This window comes from Typopeltis vanoorti, chromosome 20 (genome assembly GCF_054136105.1).
Source record: "Typopeltis vanoorti isolate ZY-2024b chromosome 20, IOZ_Tvanoo_1.0, whole genome shotgun sequence".
Taxonomy (NCBI): domain Eukaryota; kingdom Metazoa; phylum Arthropoda; class Arachnida; order Uropygi; family Thelyphonidae; genus Typopeltis; species Typopeltis vanoorti.
Window position 1 is genome coordinate 44,138,777 of NC_143568.1, and position 23,875 is coordinate 44,162,651.

A 23,875-nucleotide genomic window follows, 5' to 3' on the forward strand; every position below is an offset into this window, starting at 1 on the left:
ATAAAAATTTTTTTTAGTATTTAAAATGTCAGCAAAGAAGAGAAAGATGGAACAAGAAAATCGGGAGTTCAAAAGTGAATGGACCGAAACCTATGTATTTGTAGCAAATGCAGCAGGATTTCCTGTGTGTTTAATATGTCATGAAAAGCTTTCAAATAATAAAAAATCAAATATACAAAGACATTTTTTAAATAAACACGATACATTTGAGAAAGCATATCCACAGGGAGATGAAAGAAAAAAGGCAGTAGAAGAGTTGCAATGCAAAGTAAATCTAACGAAATGTTCATTTTCCAAATGGATAAAAGAATCAAGAAATACAACTATTGCTAGTTTTGTGGCAGTTCAAGAAGTTGTTAAACGAGGAAAATCTTTTACGGACAGTGAATATGTAAAAGAATGTTTTATTAAAATGTCCGAATATCTTTTCTGCAATTTTAAAAACAAAGTGGAAATAATTACAAAAATAAGAGACATGCCATTATCTGCTAAGATTGTAAGGGACAGAACTATACGAATGGCAGAAGATATAATTAATCAGCAGGTTACAGATCTAAATTCAACACCAGGATTCTCCATTGCCTGTGATGAATCATGTGATGTGGATGACATTGCACAGATTGTACTTATTTGTAGATACATAAACTTTCAAGGACCTCAGGAAGAATTACTCGATATACTGCCACTTACAGGACAAACTCATGGAGAAAACATTGAATATGCTGTTACCACTTGCTTGAAAAGTAAGGGTATTAATGTTAACAAAATAATATCTATTTCGACCAATGGGGCGCTGAGCATGAAAGGAACAAAAAAGGGTTTTGTTTCTTTATTTAAAAAACAAATTTTGCGTGATGTGTTTTCCTTTCACTGCATATTCCATCAAGGGATACTTTGTGCACAAACTCTTTCCAAAAGAGATAACAGTAGTGATGGATTTGGTTGTAGAAATTGTTAACAAAATAATGGCAATACCGCTACATCATCAGAAATTTTGTGAACTTCTTAAAGAAATTCAATTGCGAATATTCCAATCTTCTTTTGCATAACAGAATAAGATGGCTTTCCAGAGGTGCGGTGTTGATGCGATTTGCCACCCGCCTTGGAGAGGTTAAGTTTTTTCTAAGTCAAAAGGACCTTGAATATGCACAGTTAGAAGATACTCATTGGTTACAAAAATTCTACTTTATGATGGATATGACTTCCCATTTAAACACACTAAATAAGAAACTACAGGGAAAGGGAAATACAGCAGTTTTGCTTCTAGAAGAAGTGATTTCGTAGAAGAAGTGATTTCGTAGAAGAAGTGATTTCTAGAAGAAGTGATTACATTTTCCTATGTTGAAGAAATATCAACAAGAACAAGCTGATAATTCCATAAATTTAACCTTTTTTAAAGAAATTGTGGTAAATATGCGATCTGAATTTAATGGGAGATTTGAGGAGTTTAGAAAGAACAAGGCAACTATGTCATTTTTATTGTGACCATTTGAAATTAATCCTGCCGAATTAAAATTTTCACCTTTTGCTGGAATTGATGAGGCTGCATTTCAGCTTGAGTTAGAGGACCTGAAAACCAAGGATTTGTGGAATTCAAAATTTAGAAATCTTAAAGCTGACCTGGAGGAGTTGGAAAGACAAAAATCCACCCTTACAATACAACACAAATGGTCTGAAATAGAAGATCTCAAAAAGCAAGATCAGATTGTATTTGACACGTGGAATTGTTTATCGGACACTTACATTCAGTTAAAACATACGCATTTGGACTTCTATCGATTTTCGGATCGACATATTTGTGTGAGCAAATATTTTCTAATATAAATTTTATTAAAAGTAAGTTGAGAAACCAACTAAACAACGTGAGTCTTTCGTCATGTTTGAAAATGAAAATTACGGCGTATTCGCCGCATGTTGAGAAACTATCCGAAGAAGTTCAACAGCAAAAGTTGCACTAAGAAGATATTTTAAATTAAAAAAATTAAAGAAATAGTTAATGTTATTGGATTTTATACATATGCTTTTGTAAGGAGAAGAAAATCTTTCTTTTATTATTTAATATTTTAAAAGATCATATAATTTCAAAAAACACGTGCATCTTGTTAATTTTTTTTTTAAACAGATATAATTTTAAAAATGGCTCTTCACTCCAAAAAGGTTGCCGACCCCTGCTACACCCTCCTATAAAATTCACCATGGAAATTGGAAAAGACAACAAATTATCCTTTTTAGACATCCTTCTCATCCGCTCACCATTAAGTAATTTAACATCAGTCTACAGATAATTCACTTTTATTGGACGTTACGTTCTCAAACAATCTGCACATCATCCTTCTCAGAAGACAGGAATCATCAAATGTTTAATTCAATGAGCTAGAATTAATTGTTCAACTTCCTATCATTTACAGAAAGAACTTTCTACTATTAAACAATACATGAAATTAAATGGCTTCTCCAAAAGGACTACACAACATCTGCTCGACTCCTACAAGCCAAACCAAAACAACAAAGAATTAATACGTTGAGTTCCGATCCCATATATCTCTGGAATTTCAGAATCAATTTCAAGAATTTTAAAGAAATATGATCTAACAGCTACTTGTTGTTGTTGGACTTTCGGCTGTTTAGGGACAGTATATATGCCACCATCTAGGGAAATGACTGAGCAAGGTGGTTTCCCGTTGCCTTCCTTGCTGTAGTATATCCTACGACTGTAGCCTGTGTGTTCACAGGGCTGGTTTGCATGCTTGTGGGATGAAAAATCCCAGATAAACTGGGGGGTAAAAACCCTGCTGTCCAAGCCCAAGTCTTTCTCAGCCATAGCCCAAGCTAACTTGGTTATGGCTGAGAAAGATCCTTAAGCTCCTCACGTCGTTGACGGGAATCGAACCTAGGACACTCCTTCCCCAGGTGTATGGTTGTGAAGTGTATAGCCACTAGGCTAACTGCATAGGCAACAGCTACTTATATTCCTATTAATAAAATATCTACCTATTTCCTCTCATCTAAAGATAAATGCTCAACTATGTCTCTTCCTGGTGTATACCAAGTTCCATGTGACTGCCATCTTTCTTACTTTGGACAAACCAGATGCTCTGTAGAAAAAGGAATACAAGGACATCAATCTTATATTCTTCACAACAAATCCGATAAGTCTGGATTGGCGCAACATGGAACAGAGAAAAACCGCAACATTCTGTGGTCCAAAACTCACCTTCTACACAGATGTCGGGAATAAATTGGAACATCTATTCAAAAAGAGTGCTGTGGCCTTATTTCATCGCCCCAATCTGAATCGTAATGACTGCCTATCTATGTCAAAAATATGGGAAAATTTGATCCAAATAACCCATTAAGTTTTTTTAATTTATTATTATTTTTAAATGAAGACCTTCTAGATACTCTATCTGTCTAATGATATCTTTAGTATGATTTTATAAATTAAGTTTTTTGTATATGGCATTGTAAATTTATACATTTAACTATCTGCACTCTTATGTTTGCCTTTCTTCAGTGAAAATATTGTGATTAATGATGTAAAATCACACAGCTCGTTCTAATTTTGAATGATCAATTGTTTGTATTCTAACTTGTAAAAAATCAAAAACTGTTTTCTGTCTAGCCACTGATGATAGTTTATTTTCAAACTGAAACATCTGGCAGTATATTAAATATACTTTTCTTGTTTAACGTGTAGTTAATTCTTAAATAACAATGGTCCCAAAACAGACCCCTGTGGCACACCACTAGTAACTTTCTCTTCGCATACTACATTCCCATATACAACTTGCTGCCTGAGAGCCATTTGCCTATCTAACTTGCTAATCTGTCATGCAATCTCATCTACTCCAGTTTAGTTACCAACTTGTGGTGTAGTAATCTATCAAAAGCCTTTTCAAAATCTAAGTATACCACTGTATATCTCCCTTGTCCAATGCATTTGCCACTTTTATAGTACAAGAGCAAGTTGGTAGAACATGACCTCTCATTAACAAACCTATGCTGACAAGCAAAGACCCACTTATCAACCAACTTTTGTATCCTAGCTCTCACCAACCTTTCCAGTAATTTAACTACAACTCTAGATATACAGATTGATGTATAATTTGTGATTTGGGACGTTGCAATATTTCTTAAACAGTCACCACTAAGTCCTCTCTCATTTCATTCTCTTTATTTGAGATTGTGATATCACACTGAGAATGAAACAGCCTGATGAACTGCTCACTAAATACCAAGGTGTCAGCAGTTACCAATCTCCCACTTTCTTTTATTAACATAATCATTCATCTTTCTACTTGCTTCATATCGAAAAAATTCTCTAGAATTTTTTTTTTTTTTTTGTGTGATTTTCTAATTTCTGCTTTACATGCTGTCCTTATTAACTGAGTCTCTCCTAGCCTGCTCTTTATGCTCATCGTGCAACTGATTATTATCATTATTCACTTGTACTGCCTCCTTCTTCCTAGATTTGATGCTTAATCCCCTCATTCATCCATTTTACATCTACCTTATTCAGCCTCTTTTGACCTTCAGAATACATTCACACATTGATGCTGTTAAGTATTTTTGTGAGTTCCCAAGCAGCATTTATTTCATTTTTGCTTAACTCCTCATTCCATGCTATAGAAACAAGCCCATCTCCTAAACTTCTCATAATCACCAGCCTTGTATTTCTTTATCCTCATGTATCCTTTCCTCAAGAAATCTTTATATGGCTAGTCTCAACCCAGGTGATCACTCTCGCCATTGGAGAGAAATGCAAAACCCACTCAATCATATCCTCTGATGAAATGATCAGATCTAAAACTCTCAATCCTTGCATGCCCTCCTTTACATGCTGCCTAAGATGTCCCAAGAAATTAATTTTCCTTATTTGTAAAGGCTGCTATTTCATTCCAGTCTACATTGTCATAATTATCTATTAACTACATAATAACGTACTTAGTATAATGTGACCTGTACAGATCAGATTATACCAATTATGTTATTATTATTATGTAGTGTTATATAATGCAAATTCTAATATATATATGCTTGACAAAATGTGAAAGATGCGTTTGTAGAAACTGAGCAGCAGATAAGAGAAAGTATGGATCTGTAGAAAGTGCAGTATTTTCTTAAAAATATAAGTTATTATTCACTGATAACTTATTTAACTAAGTTATCAGTGAATGTAAATCAGACTGAGAGAATGATAATTAGCATAAATTTAGGTGCAAAAGACAGTGTGAGTAGCAGAACAAATAGCGGTAGTAAGACTGATGGAATGAAAGAACGTATGAATGAAGAAATGAAAGTAAGTGACATGGAAGCAAAAGGAAGCAGGAATGAGGAAATAGAAGAAAGGTACAACAGAAAAAAGAGGGAATGAGACTATGGGAGCAACAGAGTGAAATTGCCAGAATGCAAAATTTGAAGAAAGAGATGTTCAAATTGAGAAATGAAATGAAGAATTTGCAAAGTGATGTTAAAAATGTAGTGGAAACAAATGAAAGAACTAACGGACGTGATGAATTATGTCAAAATAGCTTGTATGGAGATTCCATTGTTAGAGGTTTGGTTAATGAGAGAATCCACAGTCTGCTTTTCCAGGAGGGAGAATGAGCAAGATAATTCATGCTTTGGATATGAGGAAGAAACAAGAGAGTTAATGGTGATTGTGGGAACGAATTTGGATATAAGGAGAATTTAAGGCTAGATATTAGGAGGTTATTGAGGAGAGTGAAAGATAACAGTATAGTTGGAAGGTTGTCAGCATGTTGCTAAGGTATGACAATGATGAGCTGAGACAAAGAACGAGAATCATGAATGGTATGCTGGCAGAGTTGTCTGAGAAGGTAGTACAGTTTGTACATGTATGGCGCATATTTGAGGGAAGACTAGATATATATATATATAAAAAAGTGCTGGATTGCATTTGAATGGCTTTAGAGTGAGTGATGCAACCAAGAGATCAGAGGTGAAGTGTAAAATCAGGATAGTGGAAAGGATGAGACTGAATTCCTTGGTAATGGAAAGAGTAGTAATGTGGGATATGAAAAGAGAACAGCAATGCACAAGGAACAGGGAAATGAGGGAAGTCAGGATGGACAGGGAGAGTGGAGGTTAGAAGTAGTAGTGAATGTATATATGGGGATGATCAGCATAGGAATGAAATGGATTAGGATGTGAAGGGATGGGGGAAGTTGGGACTGAGGAGATATATGGGATAAGTGGTGATAAAGGTGATTGGGTGAGGGTAAGTGACTTGGGTAGGACTGGTTATAGACCTAAAAGTGAACGGCTGTGTTTATTTAAAAATACTAGGAGAATAGGAAATAAAGTACATGAAACTGATATCGAGTTTATTCGCCTCAAAATCATTTGAATAAATGAAACATGACTGAAAGAAGATGATATCCTGACAGGAATAGAAATGGAAGGGTTCAGTACTTTTTGCGAGGAGACAAAGGACAAGAAGGGTGGAGGAGTGCTGCTAATGATAGCACAGGAATTATATCCACATAAGGTAGACATGAAAGAGGGAATAGTGGCAATGGTTTTGAGACAGTGTGGTGTGAGATGGAGGTTGGTAGGAAGAGATATTTAGTTGAATGTTGCTATAGCAACATTCAACTAAATATCTCTTCCTGCCAACCTCCATCTCACAAATGTTGTTATAGGCCAGAGAATTTGGAAGGTGGTGATGAAGAAATGTATAAGCAATGTAGGTTAGTGAACAAGGAAGGGTGATTATTATGTGCGATTTAATTATGACAATATAGACTGGAATGAAACGACAGCCTTCAGTCAAAGTATCTTTAACCTATAGTACACCCAAGGTAAAAAACTTTCTACATCTTTCTCTCATCCTGAGATTTTTATTTAATAAGGTCAAAGCACCTTGTGGCAACTCGTATAGGTAAATATAAGTTCAGCATTACTTCAACCTTGGTATCACCACTTCTAGATCTGGCACCCACTGATGAGACCTCAATAAAGGTCGAAACCAGTCTGGGTTGTGACCATTCCCATAATACATAGCATTATACATGTCCACAAGGAGATGTGCTTTGTATTATGGGATACTTAGGTGAGTGATCAGATTATGCCACCTTTACCACGACTTGTCTCAGACTTGAAAATACTTCAGGCGCAAACTTGGCTTACTTGCTTATTTGCTTACTTGGGAAAAAATGGATTAAAACCAAGTTTATAAAATTTCTTGGATCTTTAACATATATATATATATATATATTTTTTCTTCTTGTATATAATATGGTATATCTACTGTGAGCGAGTGGATCTGCACATGGTGTTTATAGACCTGGAAAAGCCATACGGCAGAGTGGCCAGGCAGGAGGTATGGAGGTGTATGAGGAAGGGGGGGGGGTGTCAGAGAAGTACGTGAGGTTGGTGAAGGAGATGTATGAGGGAACAGAAACTCAGGTGAGGTCTAGTGTCGGCATGACAGAAGGGTTCCCCATTGTCATAGGGCTACACCAAGGGTCAGCTCTGAGCCCCTACCTCTTTGACCTAGTCATGGATGTACTAGTGGAGGATGTCAAGAAGGAGGCACCATGGAGCATGCTGTTTGCTGATGACATTGTTCTATGCGAATCATCCTGGAGAAGCTTGAAAATACCCTGGAAGAGTGAAAAAAGGCATTGGAGGAAAGAGGCATGAGAATTAACCGGGTGAAGACTGAATATATGTCAATGGGGAGTGATGAGGATATGGCCATACGACTCCAGGGTGAAAGGCTAATTTCAGAGAAGAAATTCAAGTACCTTGGGTCAGTTGTCGAGAGGAATGGTGACTTGGATGAGGAAATGCAGCACCGAATAACATGCAGTTGGATGATTTGGAGGAATATGAGCGGGGTCCTGTGCGACAAGAGAGTGAGTTGTAAGAGGAAAGGAAAGCTGTATAAGATGGTGGCGAGGCTCCATGGTGCAGAGACGTGGCCTATAACCAAGGCACAGGAGAGGAAGATGGAGGTAGCAGAGATGCGGATGTTGAGATGGACGAGTGGTGTGACAAAGAAGGAGAGGATAAGGAATGACTACATCAGAGGGATGGTTAAGGTGGGACCAATTGGCAAGAAGATACAAGAAAGTAGGCTGAGGTGGTTTGGACATGTAGAGAGGAAGGGTGAGGAGTATGTTGGTAAACAAGTGGAGTATATGGAGTTGGAGGGAAGGAGGAAAAGAGGCAGGCCCAAGCTCAGGTGGGGGGATAAGGTGACAGAGGATCTTAGGGAGAAAGGATGGAGTCCGAAGGACGCCCTGGACCAGAGAACTTGGAAGAGGAAGGTTAAAGATTGGTGTGCCAACCCCGTTTAACATGGGATAAGACATAGTGAAAGAAGAAGAAGATCTACTGTGAGCTACAATAAACCGAACTTAAGTACTAAAAATGGCATGTAACAACAAGCCAATTTACCAATATGCACTTTACCTCTGGCATTCACCTCAAAAGTTCTAAAGTATTACTGTTCTCTTAGCATGATTTCAGCTGATGCAATCATGCTGAAATCATGATTTCAGCATGATTACATGTATTCGAACCCAGTCTCATTTTTGCGCATCATCAACATATATATTAGGTAATATTAAAATTATGTAATAGTAAAATAGAGGGGGTCGATAAAAAGTCAAGAAATTCTTGAAGGGGTCGACGGTCAAAGAAGTTTGGCGACCCCTGGATTAGAAGGAAAAAAAGAATTTGAGTTTTTTCATGACTTGAAGTATAATAAGTTTAGTTTAATCCTTTATCCAAGTGTGAGCAAACAAAGTTTGTGCCTGAAAGTATCTTCAGGACTGGGGTAAGGTAGTGCAACACCAGGCAACTCGTTGCAAAGGTGGAGAAAGCTCTAAGCTCTCATCACTCCTATCTCAGTATCTCCTATAATGCAAAGCACATCTCCTTGCGGATATGTGTAATGCTATGCATTAAGGCAAGGGCCACTACCCATACCGGTTTCGACCTTTATTGAGGTCTCGTCAGTGGGAGCCAGGCCCAGTAGTGGAGATACAAAGGCAGAAGCAATGAGAGGTCATCCTAACCTATAGGAGTTGCCAAAGGGTGTACAACCTTATTAATAAATTACTCCGGATTCAGAGAAAGATGTTGAGAGTTTATTTTTCACTTGGTTAGACTATAATAAAATTTAGTTTAATCCTTTATCCAAGTGTGAGCAAACAAAGTTTGCCCTGAAAGTATCTTCAGGACTGGGGTAAGGTAGTGCAACACCAGGAAACTCATTGCAAAGGTGGAGAAAGCTCTAAGCTTTCATCACTCCTATCTCAGTATCTCCCATAATGCAAAGCATGACCTCTCATTGCTTCTGCCTTTGTATCTCTACTACTGGGCCTGGCTCCCACTGACGAGACCTCAATAATGGTCAAAACCTGTATGGGTAGTGGCTCTTGCCTTAATGCATAGCATTACACATATCCGCAAGGAGATGTGCTTTGCATTATGGGAGATACTGAGATAGGAGTGATGAGAGCTTTCTCCACCTTTGCAACGAGTTGCCTGGTGTTGCACTCCCTTACCCCAGTCCTGAAGATACTTTCAGGCGCAAACTTTGTTTGCTCACACTTGGATAAAGGATTAAACTAAACTTATTATAGTCTAACCAAGTGAAAAATAAACTCTCATAATGACTTGAAGGTTGTGATCATTGAAAAAAACAGTAGAGAAGATTGTTCGCCTTTGGAACAATCTTTCTCATATATATGTGTGTGTTATTATTATTAAGAGAGACCTCCAGGGCTATTTGCACCAGCTGTCATACCTGTTCTTGAATTCATTCATGCTACTTGCACTCACGCGCACACACACACACACAACATCCAAAGGCAATCCATTCCAATCATGCACCACTCTGAGAGAAAAATCTAACCCACCTTCTTAATGACATTCATTCTCAGTTTCAAGGAGATATAACCCTTTGTATAATGTACATGTATAACCCTTTCAGAAATTTGTAAGTCTCAATCATATCACCCCTCTTTCACCTGTTTGCTAGTGTCTGCAGCCTACAATTCTCAATCTGTCTTCATAATCAGTATTCCGCAATCCTGATATTATCTTTTTTTCTTTCTTTTTTTTTTTTTTTCTTTTAAGGTTACACGGTGATCATCACTCATATTTGTAAATTTATGGACACAAAAACACACGTGTTGAACAGGTTATTTTATTAATTACTAATAAAATAAAACTTGACGTTTCGACCCCTGTATCGAGGTCATCATCGGAAGAATAAAAGTGTGTAAGGAACCAAGCTGCATGCTCATTCCCTGTATACCGGTAAACTAAATCTACGTAGGTAATTAATCCTTTTTCCTAGCCTGACCTCTAGTGATTAAAAAAAAATAATAAAATAATAACAAATAAATACAACTACAATAAACTGCTAAAGTCCTCTAATATTCTTCTGGATAGTTCTGATTGTTATAATATGATTTCTTTCAGTTGCTGTTGAATGTTACAAACACTTCACCAGGTTGTCTTCTTGTAGTGGGATTTTTCTATGGCTGGTTTAGGTTGTTATACAGGTTGTAGATGGGTCCTCCACATTCTTGAAATGGTTAGGCCATCATTTTTGTTGAGATTTGGGTTGTGTTTGAGCATTTCACATGACTTTTTAAATTTTCTCTCAAACCAGGTTTTGGTGCAGGTGTAGGGACTTGGTATTTTTCCAATCAATTCTGTGGTATGTTTGGAGTGCGTGGTCAGAAAGACCGGTTTTTCCAAAATGGAGGTATTTAATGTGTCATTTGTGTTCATCTTGTCTGATTGGGATAGTTCGCCCTGTTTCTCCTATATATGGTATGTTACATGTGCATTGTATTTTGTATACCCCTGGGTGGGCTAGGTGTGGAAGAGGATCTTTAGTAGAACTTAGTAGGTGTCTTAACTTATTTGGGGGTTTAAAGGTGGTTTTAATGTTATATTTGCATAGTGTTCTGTCTATTTTTTCAGAAATGCCTCTAACATAAGGAATGGCAATAGCATTCTTGAAATCTTTTTTGTTCTTACTGGTATCTTTATGGAGGATCTTGTGAATAGTTTTTTACCGTATCCATTTTTGATAAATGTTTGGTTGATGATCTTGTATTCCTGGTTTAGAGCCTGTTCATTAGAACAAATAGTTAGGGCTCTGTGTTTAAGGGTGCTTATGACACCTAGTTTTTGTGTTGGGTGGTGGTAAGAATTTTTGTGTATGTGTGTATTGGCCTGTGCGTGTAGGTTTGCAGTAAACTGAGAAGGAGAGACAGCCAGAGGGAAGACATGACAAGTGTGTCTAGGAAAGGAAGAGAATTGTTTTTTTCCATTTCAATGGTGAATTGGACACATTTGTGTTGTTTGTTTAGGTGGCTAAGGAATGTATTTAGAGCTTCGCAGCCGTGGGGTCAAATGGCGAAAATATCGTCGACGTATCTGAGCCAAATTTTGGGCTTTAGACATGCTGTCTCTAGAGCACGTTGCTCAAAGTCTTCCATATAAAAGTTAGCTATTGGGGGGGAAAGTGGTGAGTCCATGGCTGTACCTTCTTTTTGAAGGTAAAAATTGTTTTGCCACACGAAATATCCGGAGCAGAGTATGTGGGCAAACAGGGCCGTGATGTCGTGTGGAAATATGTTCTGCAGGAGCAAGATTGGGACATTAATGAAAAGGGAAGTTATGTCAAAGCTGACTAATAAATCTTGGTCGTTGAGTGTAATGTTTTTAATTTTATTAATGAAATGTGTATTTTTTATGTAGGAAGGGGACTGACCTACCAATTCCTTGAGTGTGGCAGCTAATTTTTTGGCTAGGTGATAATTTGGGCTGTCAATTCCTTCAACAATCGGACGTAGAGGTGTTTTTGTGTTCCTAAATTTACAAATATGAGACTGATATTATCTTTAACACTCTCCACTGTATCAGAATCTCAATGGAAATAATGAGACCAGAACTGTGCACATTAGTCCAAGTGAGGTCTTATCAAGGCCTTGTAAAGAGGCAAATTGACTTCTTTATCTTAACATGTCAAGGTTCATTTCAGCATTGCTATTATTCTTTGAATTGTATTTGCAATTTTTGCTATATTGTAAAATTCCAAGATCCCTAGCCCCATCAGTTTCTTCAAGCATAATCCCACTAATATAATAAGGCATTGGATATCTAATCACACCAAAGTACATAGCCTAACATTTATTAACAGTGAAATGCAATACTGCAGTATGAGTTCTAAAAATTTGTATTGCAATATATATATATATTTTTTACTTTACTCTATGTGTGATGCACCTTTTTTGTATATCATTATGAACTTCACTGGTGTCACAGTCACCTCTCCTGTGTGGGCACTGTCCTTCAGAAACTTCTGTTAGTTTTCCTTGTTCAGCTGAGTTTTTTTTTTCCCACTCCTAAATCCTTTAGTATCTCAGATCACTACATCTTCCCATCTAATATTAAGTATATGAATTTTTCTTCTGGTCTGGTTTTGAACACCTTAAATGTCACTTTATTATTCATATATATATATATATATATAACATGTCTAGCCCAACATAATCTCTTGATATTGTTGGATTCTGTTTATGTAGAAATTAGAATAAATGTTATTTGATTCAGAATCCAACATGATTTTCTGTCACAAGAGCTAAATTTGTAAATATTATTTAATGTAAATAACATAAATTATAATTTGATATCATATAACTACCTTAATTATATCAAATATTTAATTGTTTAATCAAAGGAATGTGTTAATGATAATAAGATTCTGTGTTAAATATTATTGAGCTATTTTATTTATTGTTATGTCAATATTATAAGAACTTATATTTGCAATTTAACTACGCATTTATTGAAAAACAAATATTCTAATTATTCCTATTTTGTGAAAGCTTAACGGTATATAATGACTCAATGTAGTAGTATAGCCTTGTCTAACATTGGCGAGAATGTTTGTTTGTCTGTTGTTGTGGAGACGCGTGAAATAAACGAGCGTGAGTGGAACAGAGCGTGGGCTAAAGAGAGAATAAAAAAAATATATATAAAAAGTAAAGAGGGGGAACAGAAACTTGGAAGTGAAAGGAAGCAAGGGGATAAACTACAGAAATAGAAGTAAATAAAAGGTTCTTAAGGGCAGGAGTTAAGTGGACAATTTTTATGAGCAAGAATGAAACGAATTTTCTAGTTAGCTGAAAGTGAAATCAGCAGTGATAATAGAAGGGAAATTAATGCTACAATCGGATATAATAAAAAGCTGGATGTTTAAGGAAGAATTCTGAATAAACCCAGCTGATCTAGAATTGCGGCTTATTTCCGATTTGCCCTAAAAGGAACCTCACTGTGTTTAATTAGTTTGAGTGGTAACAAGGATAGTTGAAGTACCCTATAATTGATGTCTAGAATTCTGAAGTACGATTGATAGTGTTTTAAGTATAACTGTGGATAAGTCTTGTAGATGTGTTTTTTTTTTTTTTTAGTAAGATAAATAAATTCCAAAACTTTGCTAACAACATAATTGATGTACTAGGAACTATTTCCAGTAAGGTCTTTCATAGTGTTTTATTTCATTGCTTGAAGAATTGTGTGTTAATTACGCTATGCTTAACCTAACTTTAACTGAGGAAACTCTTCGTGATTGAGAGTTGGAGATAAGAATTGTTTGAAAGATATTTATCAGCTATTAGTGCCTGTGATACTTTGAACTTATAGCATGACTGAGAAATGTGTGAAAACTGATTAGATTGGATGTTCTATTATATTTATTTAAGTGTAGAAACTTTGTAATCCAGAAGCTGAGAAAGTGCATGTGAAGACTTGGAAGATTGTGCCAATGTGATTAACTTGACTTAATGTTTGACTTGTTACTACTATTAAAAATTAGAAGTAAAATTTATGTATGTGTTATATGACCTATATTAAATGCTTCATTTGTTAATCTAACTATTGTATTTGCCTGAATTTCTTTTTACTGCACCGTTAACAAAAATTCGAATCTAGCGGGAATCCCAGAAAGAAAATAAATACTTCGGCCTGAATGAATGAAAAGACTGCTAACTAACTTTGAATTGATCCTACTATTTCATATAGACTTATCTAAGGATAGAGTGGTGCAGTATAATGGAAATTTCTCTGCCCTTGGATTAGTGATCAATTTACAATTAGTTGTGTTTTATTTTATGAAAGTGACTTGTAACAAGATGGCGGATTCGAACACAACACGAAGAAAACAACGTCACGACATAACATACTTGATAATACCTGACTTCTTGAATAATCTGTATAGTTCATGGTTATATCTTTTCTTACACCAACTATTTTAATGTATAGCTCCAAATATGTATCTGAGAATCCTTCTTTTCAATAAACTAGTGTCTTTGATAGTAAGACTGTAAATAACTGTAAGACCATTAATAACTGTCTTACAGTTATTTTGTAGATCATTGTTTTTGTTTTCCTTGATCTTATATCACTGTTTTCTAAGTGTGTGTGGAAACATCTGTTTGCAGGAAGAATATGTTTTTGGATCTCAATGCTGATGTCATAGAAGTATGAGTTTTGTGGATTTGTGGGAGGATGGAATAGCATATATAAATTATGTATCTCCTCACTTTTATAACAGATGAACAGTTTCAAATTTATAGAAATATCTTCTTTGCACCCTACATTATCCCTGTCATCCAGGTGATCTTATATGTTAATGCTCATCAATTTCTGTTTGTGAAGGGACCATTAGGACAAACTTTCCCACTTTACGACATGTATTTTATTTTTCATCATTAATCTTTAGATGCATCTCCATTGTTGCTTTTTCAAACTGATAAAGATTTCTTTCATCACTGTTTGTGCCCCCTCCTATAATATCAAGCATATGCCTGAATTTGTACTTGTAGAAGATAGGAATTGCTTAAGGGCCAAAGCTAGATAAGAGACATCCACATAGTCCTTTAAGGAATGCCAGGAACCAACCATGACATTCTAATTTATTAATGTCAGTCCTCACTTTATTGAGCTCCCCCCCCCCCCCCCCCACTATCAACAGGGTGCATGATGAGGGCATTAGGTCAGCCCTCATCATGCACCTTGGTTGGTTCTCTCCATCATTCTACACCTGGATACTGAACAAAAGAGGATGGTCTGGCAGTTTGGGATTTAGCTAACCAAATTGTATTCTTATTTGCTTAAACCAAAACAGAGTAATGGTGCAACATGATGTAATTCCATGCCAGCTGGGATGATACCCAGTTAAACAAGGTTCTCACTGTTTCATACTAGAAACCAGTGCAAAACATTGAAAAGTCTGCAATTTGGAACATTTGATACTTCTCACATCATCAATGTGAGAAGTATTAACCGAAAAGAAAGCATAATTGGTGTTACCAAGAGAAAACATAAAAACAGGTGATATTCTTCTAAATAGCAAGTCTTTTCCATATATTTATATATATCAAAAAAAGAAGAAAAAATCAGCTAATGCTTTTTATTCCTGTATAGGGGAATAGGCGAGCCAGTTTAGCCCTAACTTTTGGAGACTGAGTGGGCAGTTCATTCTCCACTGGTAGCCAATCAGAGATAGCTGGTCCAAGGCTATCACTAATTTAAGCAGTCTGCAGTGAAGAGATTGCTCAACAAGTGCAGTCATCTCATGGTTTCTAACCCTAACACAATGTTTTTAATGTCTGAAATAGTGTGGGTTCTACAGTCGATTTTCTTGAGTTTACGAGGTGAAAAACCCAAGTTTCCAGGAGAAGGGAAAAAAAAAACACTTGCTCGTCCCAGAGATCAACTAACTTGGGAACTGGTTGAAGAAAGGCTTAGAAAAAATTCCTCTAGTTGATGACTAGAATCTAATTCAGAATGCTCTTTTTGCAGGCTGAGGAGTACAAACACCACTTCCACTGAACCTACACAGGCTTATCGAATTTTATTTCTTTCAGTAATTTTCTTTCAATGAAACATACAGCAAGCAGTAAGATGAGTGTTTAACATTGACAATCAAAGAATATTTTTTATTCAAACACACTTTTTAAAAGTTTAAATTTCATTTGTTCAGCTTCCTAATTTTGTGATCCTTTAAGAGCAAGGGCCTTGGTATTACTCTGCCATCATACCAGGGTTAATCCAGCATTGAGCACAAACCATTTTCCTCTCTAGTTAACAGCAGGGTGGAAATCAGGTGGGCTTGATGGTTTCAGCTTATTCATATTATTTTTAGTCAAACATGTTTAATTGATTATTTGTTAGGAGTAACAGAACTGAAGAGCATATCATATTCGCAGAGGGACACACACAAAGAGGAGGAGTACTGTACTTCCAAGAAGAATGTACTCGGAATTGCTCTGAATGTAAATCGCATGTGATGGAGGTGAACTAGACAGTATATCCAGAAGTGTGTGTGGTACTAAACATAGGAAATATTGAAAGAGATGACTAAAATGTTTAGGCAGACTGATTTAGCAAATATAAAGAGGACTGATCTTTATGGAGAATTTCAGTTATGGCTATATTGGTTAAAAAGAAAATTACCAATGGAAATAAAGAAAAAACTGAATATCTGAAATAACATTTTGGCACTAATCATTGATTATGTCAACTGCTTGCTTTTCTTAGGACTGTATATCTTTTGTTGTTATAACATCTTCAATATTTCAAGCTTCATCATACCTGACTAAAACTTTTGATTCTTTCAAAAGTATTTAACATGGATATATATATATTAAAGTATCTAGCATGGAATCCATATATTTATGTGTGTGTGTGTGTGTGTATCCCATCCTATCCTTCTCATCTGTCTAGGACAGGTTGAGTCCCCTCCTAATGAAGGGTTATTGGCATATTAATGCAGCTGGTTCGCCATTCCTCTGCTGCATCCCCTAAGGGCGATATTAATGACTATATCCGTGTGTGTTCACGGGGCCAGTTTGCCTGCTTGTGGGATGAAAAACCCCATATAAACTGGGGGGAAAACCTGCTGTCCATGCCCAAGACCAGCTAACTTGGCTATGGCTGAGGAAGATCCTGAAGCTCCTCACATCATCGACGGGAATCGAACCTAAGACACTCCTTCCCCAGACATATGGTTGCGAAGCACATAACCACTAGGCTAACTGCGCAGATATATATATTTATTTATTTATAATAGGAACTGATGGGATATAATAGCATGGATACTAAGAGTGTTCAGCTGAACTGGCTATTCCTTTGAACAGGCTATATAATTTGAGTCTCAGAACACGGAAGGGGTGCTTAAGGATCAAAGCTGTATAACTGAGAGGAGACCTCCACATAGCCTTTAAAGGAATGCGGAGAACCGACCAGGGCTTCTGACCTAATGTCCAATCCTCACCTTCTCGTGGTGCACCCTGTTGGGTATCTACATTGATACTGAACGAACGAGGATGGGCTGGCAATTTGGGATTTAGCCGACCAAATTGTATTCTTATTGGTTAAACCAAAATAGAAAATGATGGTACAACATGACAAAATTTCATGCCGGCTGGGGCGTTGCCCGGTTAAACAAGGCCCCCGTTGTTTTCGCCAGGGAACCAGGGCGAACAGCGAAAAGTCAGCTACTGGAACAAATCTGAAAACAAACCCCCAACTCAACATCACCAGAGTTAAAGATCGGTACTATCAATGTAAGAAGCCTGAATGGCAAAGAAATGGAGCTAGCTGAGGAATTAGATAAGTACCAGATCGACATAATAGGGGTGACTGAAACAAAAAAGACCAAAACTGGTGAGATCTTTCTGAGCAATAAATACAAAATGTTATATTCAGGCAATGATAATCAAGGAAAAGAAGGAGTAGCCATAGTATTCAACACAAAATACGAGGCTAATCTTCTTGAATGGCAGTCAGTCTCAAGTAGAGTAATGTGGGCAAATATGAGAATGGGGAACTGGACAATGAGACTTATTTGTGCCTATGGTCCCACAGAAGGTTCTACTAAGGTAGAAGTGGAGGAATTTTTTGAGGCTTTAGAAAAAGCAACTGACACAATGAAAAAGGAAAAGTTGGTCCTTGTTGGGGATCTAAATAGCAGAGTAGGAAATGATTGTGAGACATACAAAAATATTTTGGGAAAATTTGGAGAAAAGAGCAAAGCTAATAATAATGGCAAATATCTGTTGGATTTCTGCTCAGGACATGGACTTGTTATTACTAACACCATGTTCCAACATAAAAATGTGCACAAATTCACATGGAGAGAAGAGGCTAGGAATAAGAAAAGTCTCATTGACTATGTTATTGTTGATAGTGATGTTTTCTCCCTGGTGCAGGACACCAGAGTGTACAGAGGATTTGAAATTGGAAGTGATCACTATTTAGTCTTGAGCAGGATGAAATTGAATTTCATATCGAAAAGAAAAACATATAAGAAAGTTTTAAAGCGAATAAAAGTTGAGCAGCTCTCAGATGTCAACTGTAGACTAAAATACACAAAGATTATTGAAGAAAAAATGAAAGAGTTTGAGAACAGGAATCAAACCTTGGAGATTCAGTGGCAAACTCTGAAGAAAACATTGATTGATTCTGCCAGAGAGGCATGTGGTGAAGTTGTCTGCAAGGATAAAAAAATCGGAACTCCCTGGTGGACACAGGAAGTTAAAGAGGCAGTGAAGGAAAAGAAGAAAGCATATCAAAAGTTCCTGGCAAATAAGTCAGCTTTTACTCTTACAGAATACAGAGACAAATGTAAGAAAGCTAAACAGTGTGTAAAACTAGCTAAACAAAAGTCATGGGAGGGCTTTGGCAAGAATATAGAAAATAAATATCAAGAAGGTGGCAAAATATTCTGGAGGTTGTTGAAGAAGCTTAGGAATGGTGGAAAGAGTGCTGTAAAAGGAGTTAGAGATGATAAAGATGACATGAAAACTGAAGAAAAAGATATCCTTGAAGTATGGAGTAATTACTTTGAAAAACTGCTAAATGAAACAAGCAGTGATGACAGCACAGTGATAAAAAACACTGACCAGGCATGCAGTCAGGAATACATATCCATACTTGAAGTAGAAAAAGCCATCAAAGGCTTGAAATGTGGAAAGGCAGCAGGAGTAGATGATATTCGACCAGAAATGCTGAAGCATGGTGGTATAAGAGTCTTACAGTGGCTGCACTGCATAGTTCAGAAAGCCTGCACAGAGGGACGAATTCCCGATGATTGGAGTAGAGCTCTCATAGTACCCATATATAAAAAGAGAAATAAAACTGAATGTGAGAATTACAGAGGTATTTCCCTACTGAGTGTTCCTGGCAAGATCTATGCAAGTATACTTGAGAAACGGTTGAGAAGAATTGTGGAAGAAAAGCTTGGTGAAGAACAAGCTGGATTCAGGCCAAATAGAGGCTGTCAGGATCAGATCTTCACTTTACGACAAATAGTCGAGAAAGCATGGGAATATAACAATGATCTGTATTTAAGTTTTATCTATTTGGAAAAGGCATATGACAAGGTGCCAAGAGAGAAGCTATTCAATACGCTGCAGTTATATGGTGTCAATGGGGCATTATATCAAGCAATACTTAGTCTTTATTTGAGTTGTAACTCAGCAGTTAGAATTGAAGGAAGTACAGGAAGATGGTTTAATGTTAAATCTGGTGTGAGACAAGGATGTACATTATCCCCTCTGTTATTCATTATCTATATGGATCACATTATGAAGGAATGTGGTATTAAACCTGATATCAAAATTGGAGATGTTAATGTCAGCTCTTTGCTTTATGCGGATGATATTATACTTCTAAATAAATCCGCTACAAGTCTGCAAGATTCTCTGACTAAATTGAATAGCTGTTGTAATAGATATGGTATGAAGGTCAGCAATAAAAAGACAAAGACAATGAAAATAGGCAGAATCATTGAAAATGTCAACTGTGTTTTGAATGGAGAACCTGTGGAACAAGTAAAACATTTCAGCTACTTAGGCACGATTTTTACTGAAGATGGTAAATTAAATATATAAATAGACAACAGAATCAGCAAAGCTGGTATGGTGGGAAGTCATTGAATAAATTCATATGGAATAAAAAAGAAATTAGTCGGAACACTAAATTAGCTGTATACAAGACAGTGTTCAAACCAGTTTTAACTTATCGATCTGAGAGCTGGGTCAGAAGTAAAACACTTGACCAAAGACTAGAGACCGCAGATACGAGAGTCCTGAGAAAGATTAGAGGCGTGAACAGATGGCATCAATGGCAATATCATATTAAAAATGAGGATATTAGGAAAGAACTTGACATTGTCAGCATCCAGGAATGTGTTAGCAGAGCTAATCTCAGGTGGTATGGTCACTTAAATAGAATGGGAGAGGAAAGATTAGCAAAACAAGTGTTCTCTGCCAGGTTGGCAGGAAAACGACCCAGAGGAAGACCAAGATATAGGTGGATTGATACGGTACAAAGTGCCTTAGACGATAGAAATAGATCTGATGATGTTGGAGTCTTGACAAGTAACAGACTGATTTGGAGGAAAATTGTAGATAGGAAGTTAGTAATGATGTAATTTTTTCATGTAGTACTGTCATATCCTGTACACCCCTTGAGGGTACATGGCAGGAATTTGATGATGATGATGATGAACACGGAAGATTCAACAGGAGTGAAAAGAATGTATGGTAATCCCATTGCACAAGAGTGGTGCAAAGACTGATGTATCCAACTCTTGACCAATCAAAATGTCTGTAGTGGTGGTGAAGATTTCGGAAAAGTTGGTTACGACTCACTTTCAGAAATGAGTTAACAGAGAATCTCTACTTTGCAATGAAAGGCATGGGTTTACTAAGGGAGGGTCATGTTTTAGCAACTTACATTCTATAATAATGTTACAATTAGTTAGACAAGGGGAATGGATACACCAGGATACTTTTGGATTTTTGCTAAGACTTTTGACGGATACAACATTGAAGACTTGTGTAAATTGGGGAAATATAGGTTTGGATTATAAAATATTATTATGAATAAGAGGATTGCTGACTGATAGATATCAAAAAGTAGTATATGGGGGATGTGAGTCTGCAAGATTTAAGGTTACCAGTGGTGTACCATGAGGATCAGTCATTGGTCCACTGTTATTTAGTCTGTATGTTAATGACATGAGGAGGATTTGACAGGGGACATACAGCTGTTTGTTGATGATGCAAAGATGGGCAGGGTAATCAGTAATACAGTACTTGCAGAATGATTTGAATAGGTTGGAATTGTGGGCATAGGAAAATGTTGTCAGTTCAGTGTTAATAAATGTAAAGTCATGCACTTCATCAAGATTAGTTATCCAATGTCAGTTCATTTTATGAATCCATTTTATGATTAAACATTATACTAATAATTACCATATTTTATGGAGTTGATCACTGAGTCCATTATCATTAGACTCAGTTTGCAAGTTCTTGGTATTCAGCTCACTATAAGTACCTTCACAGTGCAGTTGACAAGTACGACAGGATATTGCACACTTTATTAGAAAATACATGTTTACATGGGTCAAAAAGGTGGGGGGAATGACTAGATAATGTTTAGGAGTAATACTCTATAATGCTAAAGTTGTTAATATGCTGCTTTCATACGTTTCTGTAATTATGTGCTATATTCTATCAATTTTTGTCTGATCTGTTAACTGATTTTATTTCATTACTAATATTTGTTGATTGCAGTACTTATTTATTTATTTTTTTTTTTACTATATGTTTCAGACTTCTTTAAGTAATACTGAAGATGAATGTTCACGTCTTCGAGAAATGTTCAGGAATACTGAGAAAGAGCTTCAATATCTTGTAGAGAAGGATAGTGACAACAAGAAGGAAATTTTAGAACTTCTAAAAAAGTTAAAGGTATGAAATCTTTACCAAACACTCTCAGGGTGACCTAAGTTCTAAATTCTAGCATAAGTATCTCCTAGTAAATAATAATTTTGCAATACACAGTTATTCCTTGATATTCAACCTCAATTAACTGATTCTTAGATAGGTTGGCTCACAGCACTGACAAAGTACAATGTTTAGATCTGTTTACTTGTTAACCTGGTTTGTTTTTAACTTAAATTGCTTGAAAGAGTATTTGCTGAAGAGATGTTAAATATATGAACATCACAAATATTTGTAATTTTTAAATAAATTGTAATTAATTTATCATTTCATAGTAAACATTATTTTTGTAGGTATAACACCAAGTGTTTGTTGTTGTATAAGTTGGAGAACACAATCTTCTTAAACATAAACACAAAATTATTCTGACTTTTATGTTTATCTTCATTTTTGCATAATTCATAATGTTTCATACAGACAAAAAAAATCATATTAATTTAGTTCATATCAATAAGATATGAACTAAATTAATATGATTTTTTTTGTCTGTATGAAACATTATGAATTATGCAAAAATGAAGATAAACATAAAAGTCAGAGAATAATTTTGTGTTTATGTTTAAGAAGATTGTGTTCTCCAACCTATACAACAACAAACACTTGGTGATTATACCTACAAAAATAATGTTTACTATGAAATGAAACTATGAACATAGCATGTTCATCTTTATGTTCATAGTTTCTAAGAGGTCTGTGATACAATGCAAAATTTAATGTTGTATTAAGTATGATGCTATACTCTTATATCCTGAACCAGTCCAAAGATATCACTATCAACAATAATATAACCAATAATACTTCTTATTTCTTGTGTGTGTTCTCTCCATGTAAATTTATGCACATCTCTATGATGAAACGTGTTAACACTAACACCATGACTATGACAATCTATGTCCTGAACGAAAATCCAGTGGGTACTAATATTATTAATTGTTTTTCTTTTATTCAAATTTTCCCAAACTATTTCTGTTTGGGATTAATCGTCTACTTTACTGTTTAGGTCTCCAAAAAGAACCAGCTTTTCCATTTTTTTAGAAGTCAGCTGTACTTTCTAAAGACTCAAAAAAATTCCTCTGCTTCTTACCTATTAGAACGTCTCTGGAACCATAGGCATAAATAGATCTCATATGCCCTATCCATTAAACAATAAATCCTTATGTGATGGAATTTTTTTTTTATTGCAGATTTAGATTAGGCACTTGGACTTACATTACAATCACCTAAATTAATTTCAGATAAAAAAAGAGCGGAGAAAAGTTTTAACTTTCTTGACCATTGTATGTAAAATAATTAACTGTTGAGATATAATCTTGAAATGAATGATATCCATTATTCATTTTTGAACATTCTAATTATGGCTGGTTTGGTTGACCACCAGAGTTGCAAATTTTTACTCATGTTAACAATAGTACTAGTTTAATTTTTTTATAATTTGAAGTTGATCCTATTGCTGTGCCAACCAATAACTTTTATTTTTACACTTTGTAGTCTATTCATATGTTATACACAAAATGCAGTCCCAATATCCATTTACATCTGATTTTAAGTAAAAGGCTATTTTTATTTTATTTTATTTTAATTATTTTATTATTGTTAATTTTTTTCAATGACATCCCTCCCATCCATAAAGAGTTGGAAACCTATTTCATATAGATAACCTATAAAATACACAGTGGAGTGTTGTTACAGACCTGGTGGATTGCTTGCTAGTGATGAAGAAATGCATCAACAAATAACTACAACTGGTTTGAAAAGAGTAATCATAATGGGGGACTTTAATTATCCAAACATTTATTAGATAGCTATGAAATCGCATGAGAAGAATGAAACTGAATTTATTGAGCTGTTGTGAAACAACTTTCTCAAGCAGCATGTGAAAGAAGGAACTCGTGGTCAAAGAGTGTTAGAACTGATTATAGTGTCAAAGGGATTTCACTTAAAGACGTAACTATTCTGCCTGTGGTTTGTGCCAGTGATCATGCGGTACTCATTTGTGAAGTGGCTAAGTTTATGAATGT

General features: G+C 35.8%; 1 protein-coding gene across 3 annotated transcripts in view; it reads left to right on the top strand.

Moving 5' to 3' along the window:
* Slmap (Sarcolemma associated protein) overlaps window positions 1–23,875 on the top strand; it is a 545,241-nt gene that overhangs the window by 183,757 nt on the left and 337,609 nt on the right. For all 3 annotated transcript variants that reach the window (XM_090409867.1, XM_090409869.1, XM_090409868.1), the window contains exon 9: window positions 21,687–21,824. In XM_090409867.1, coding sequence (XP_090265993.1) covers window positions 21,687–21,824 — 138 coding nt within the window. The remainder of the gene's footprint in view (window positions 1–21,686; window positions 21,825–23,875) is intronic.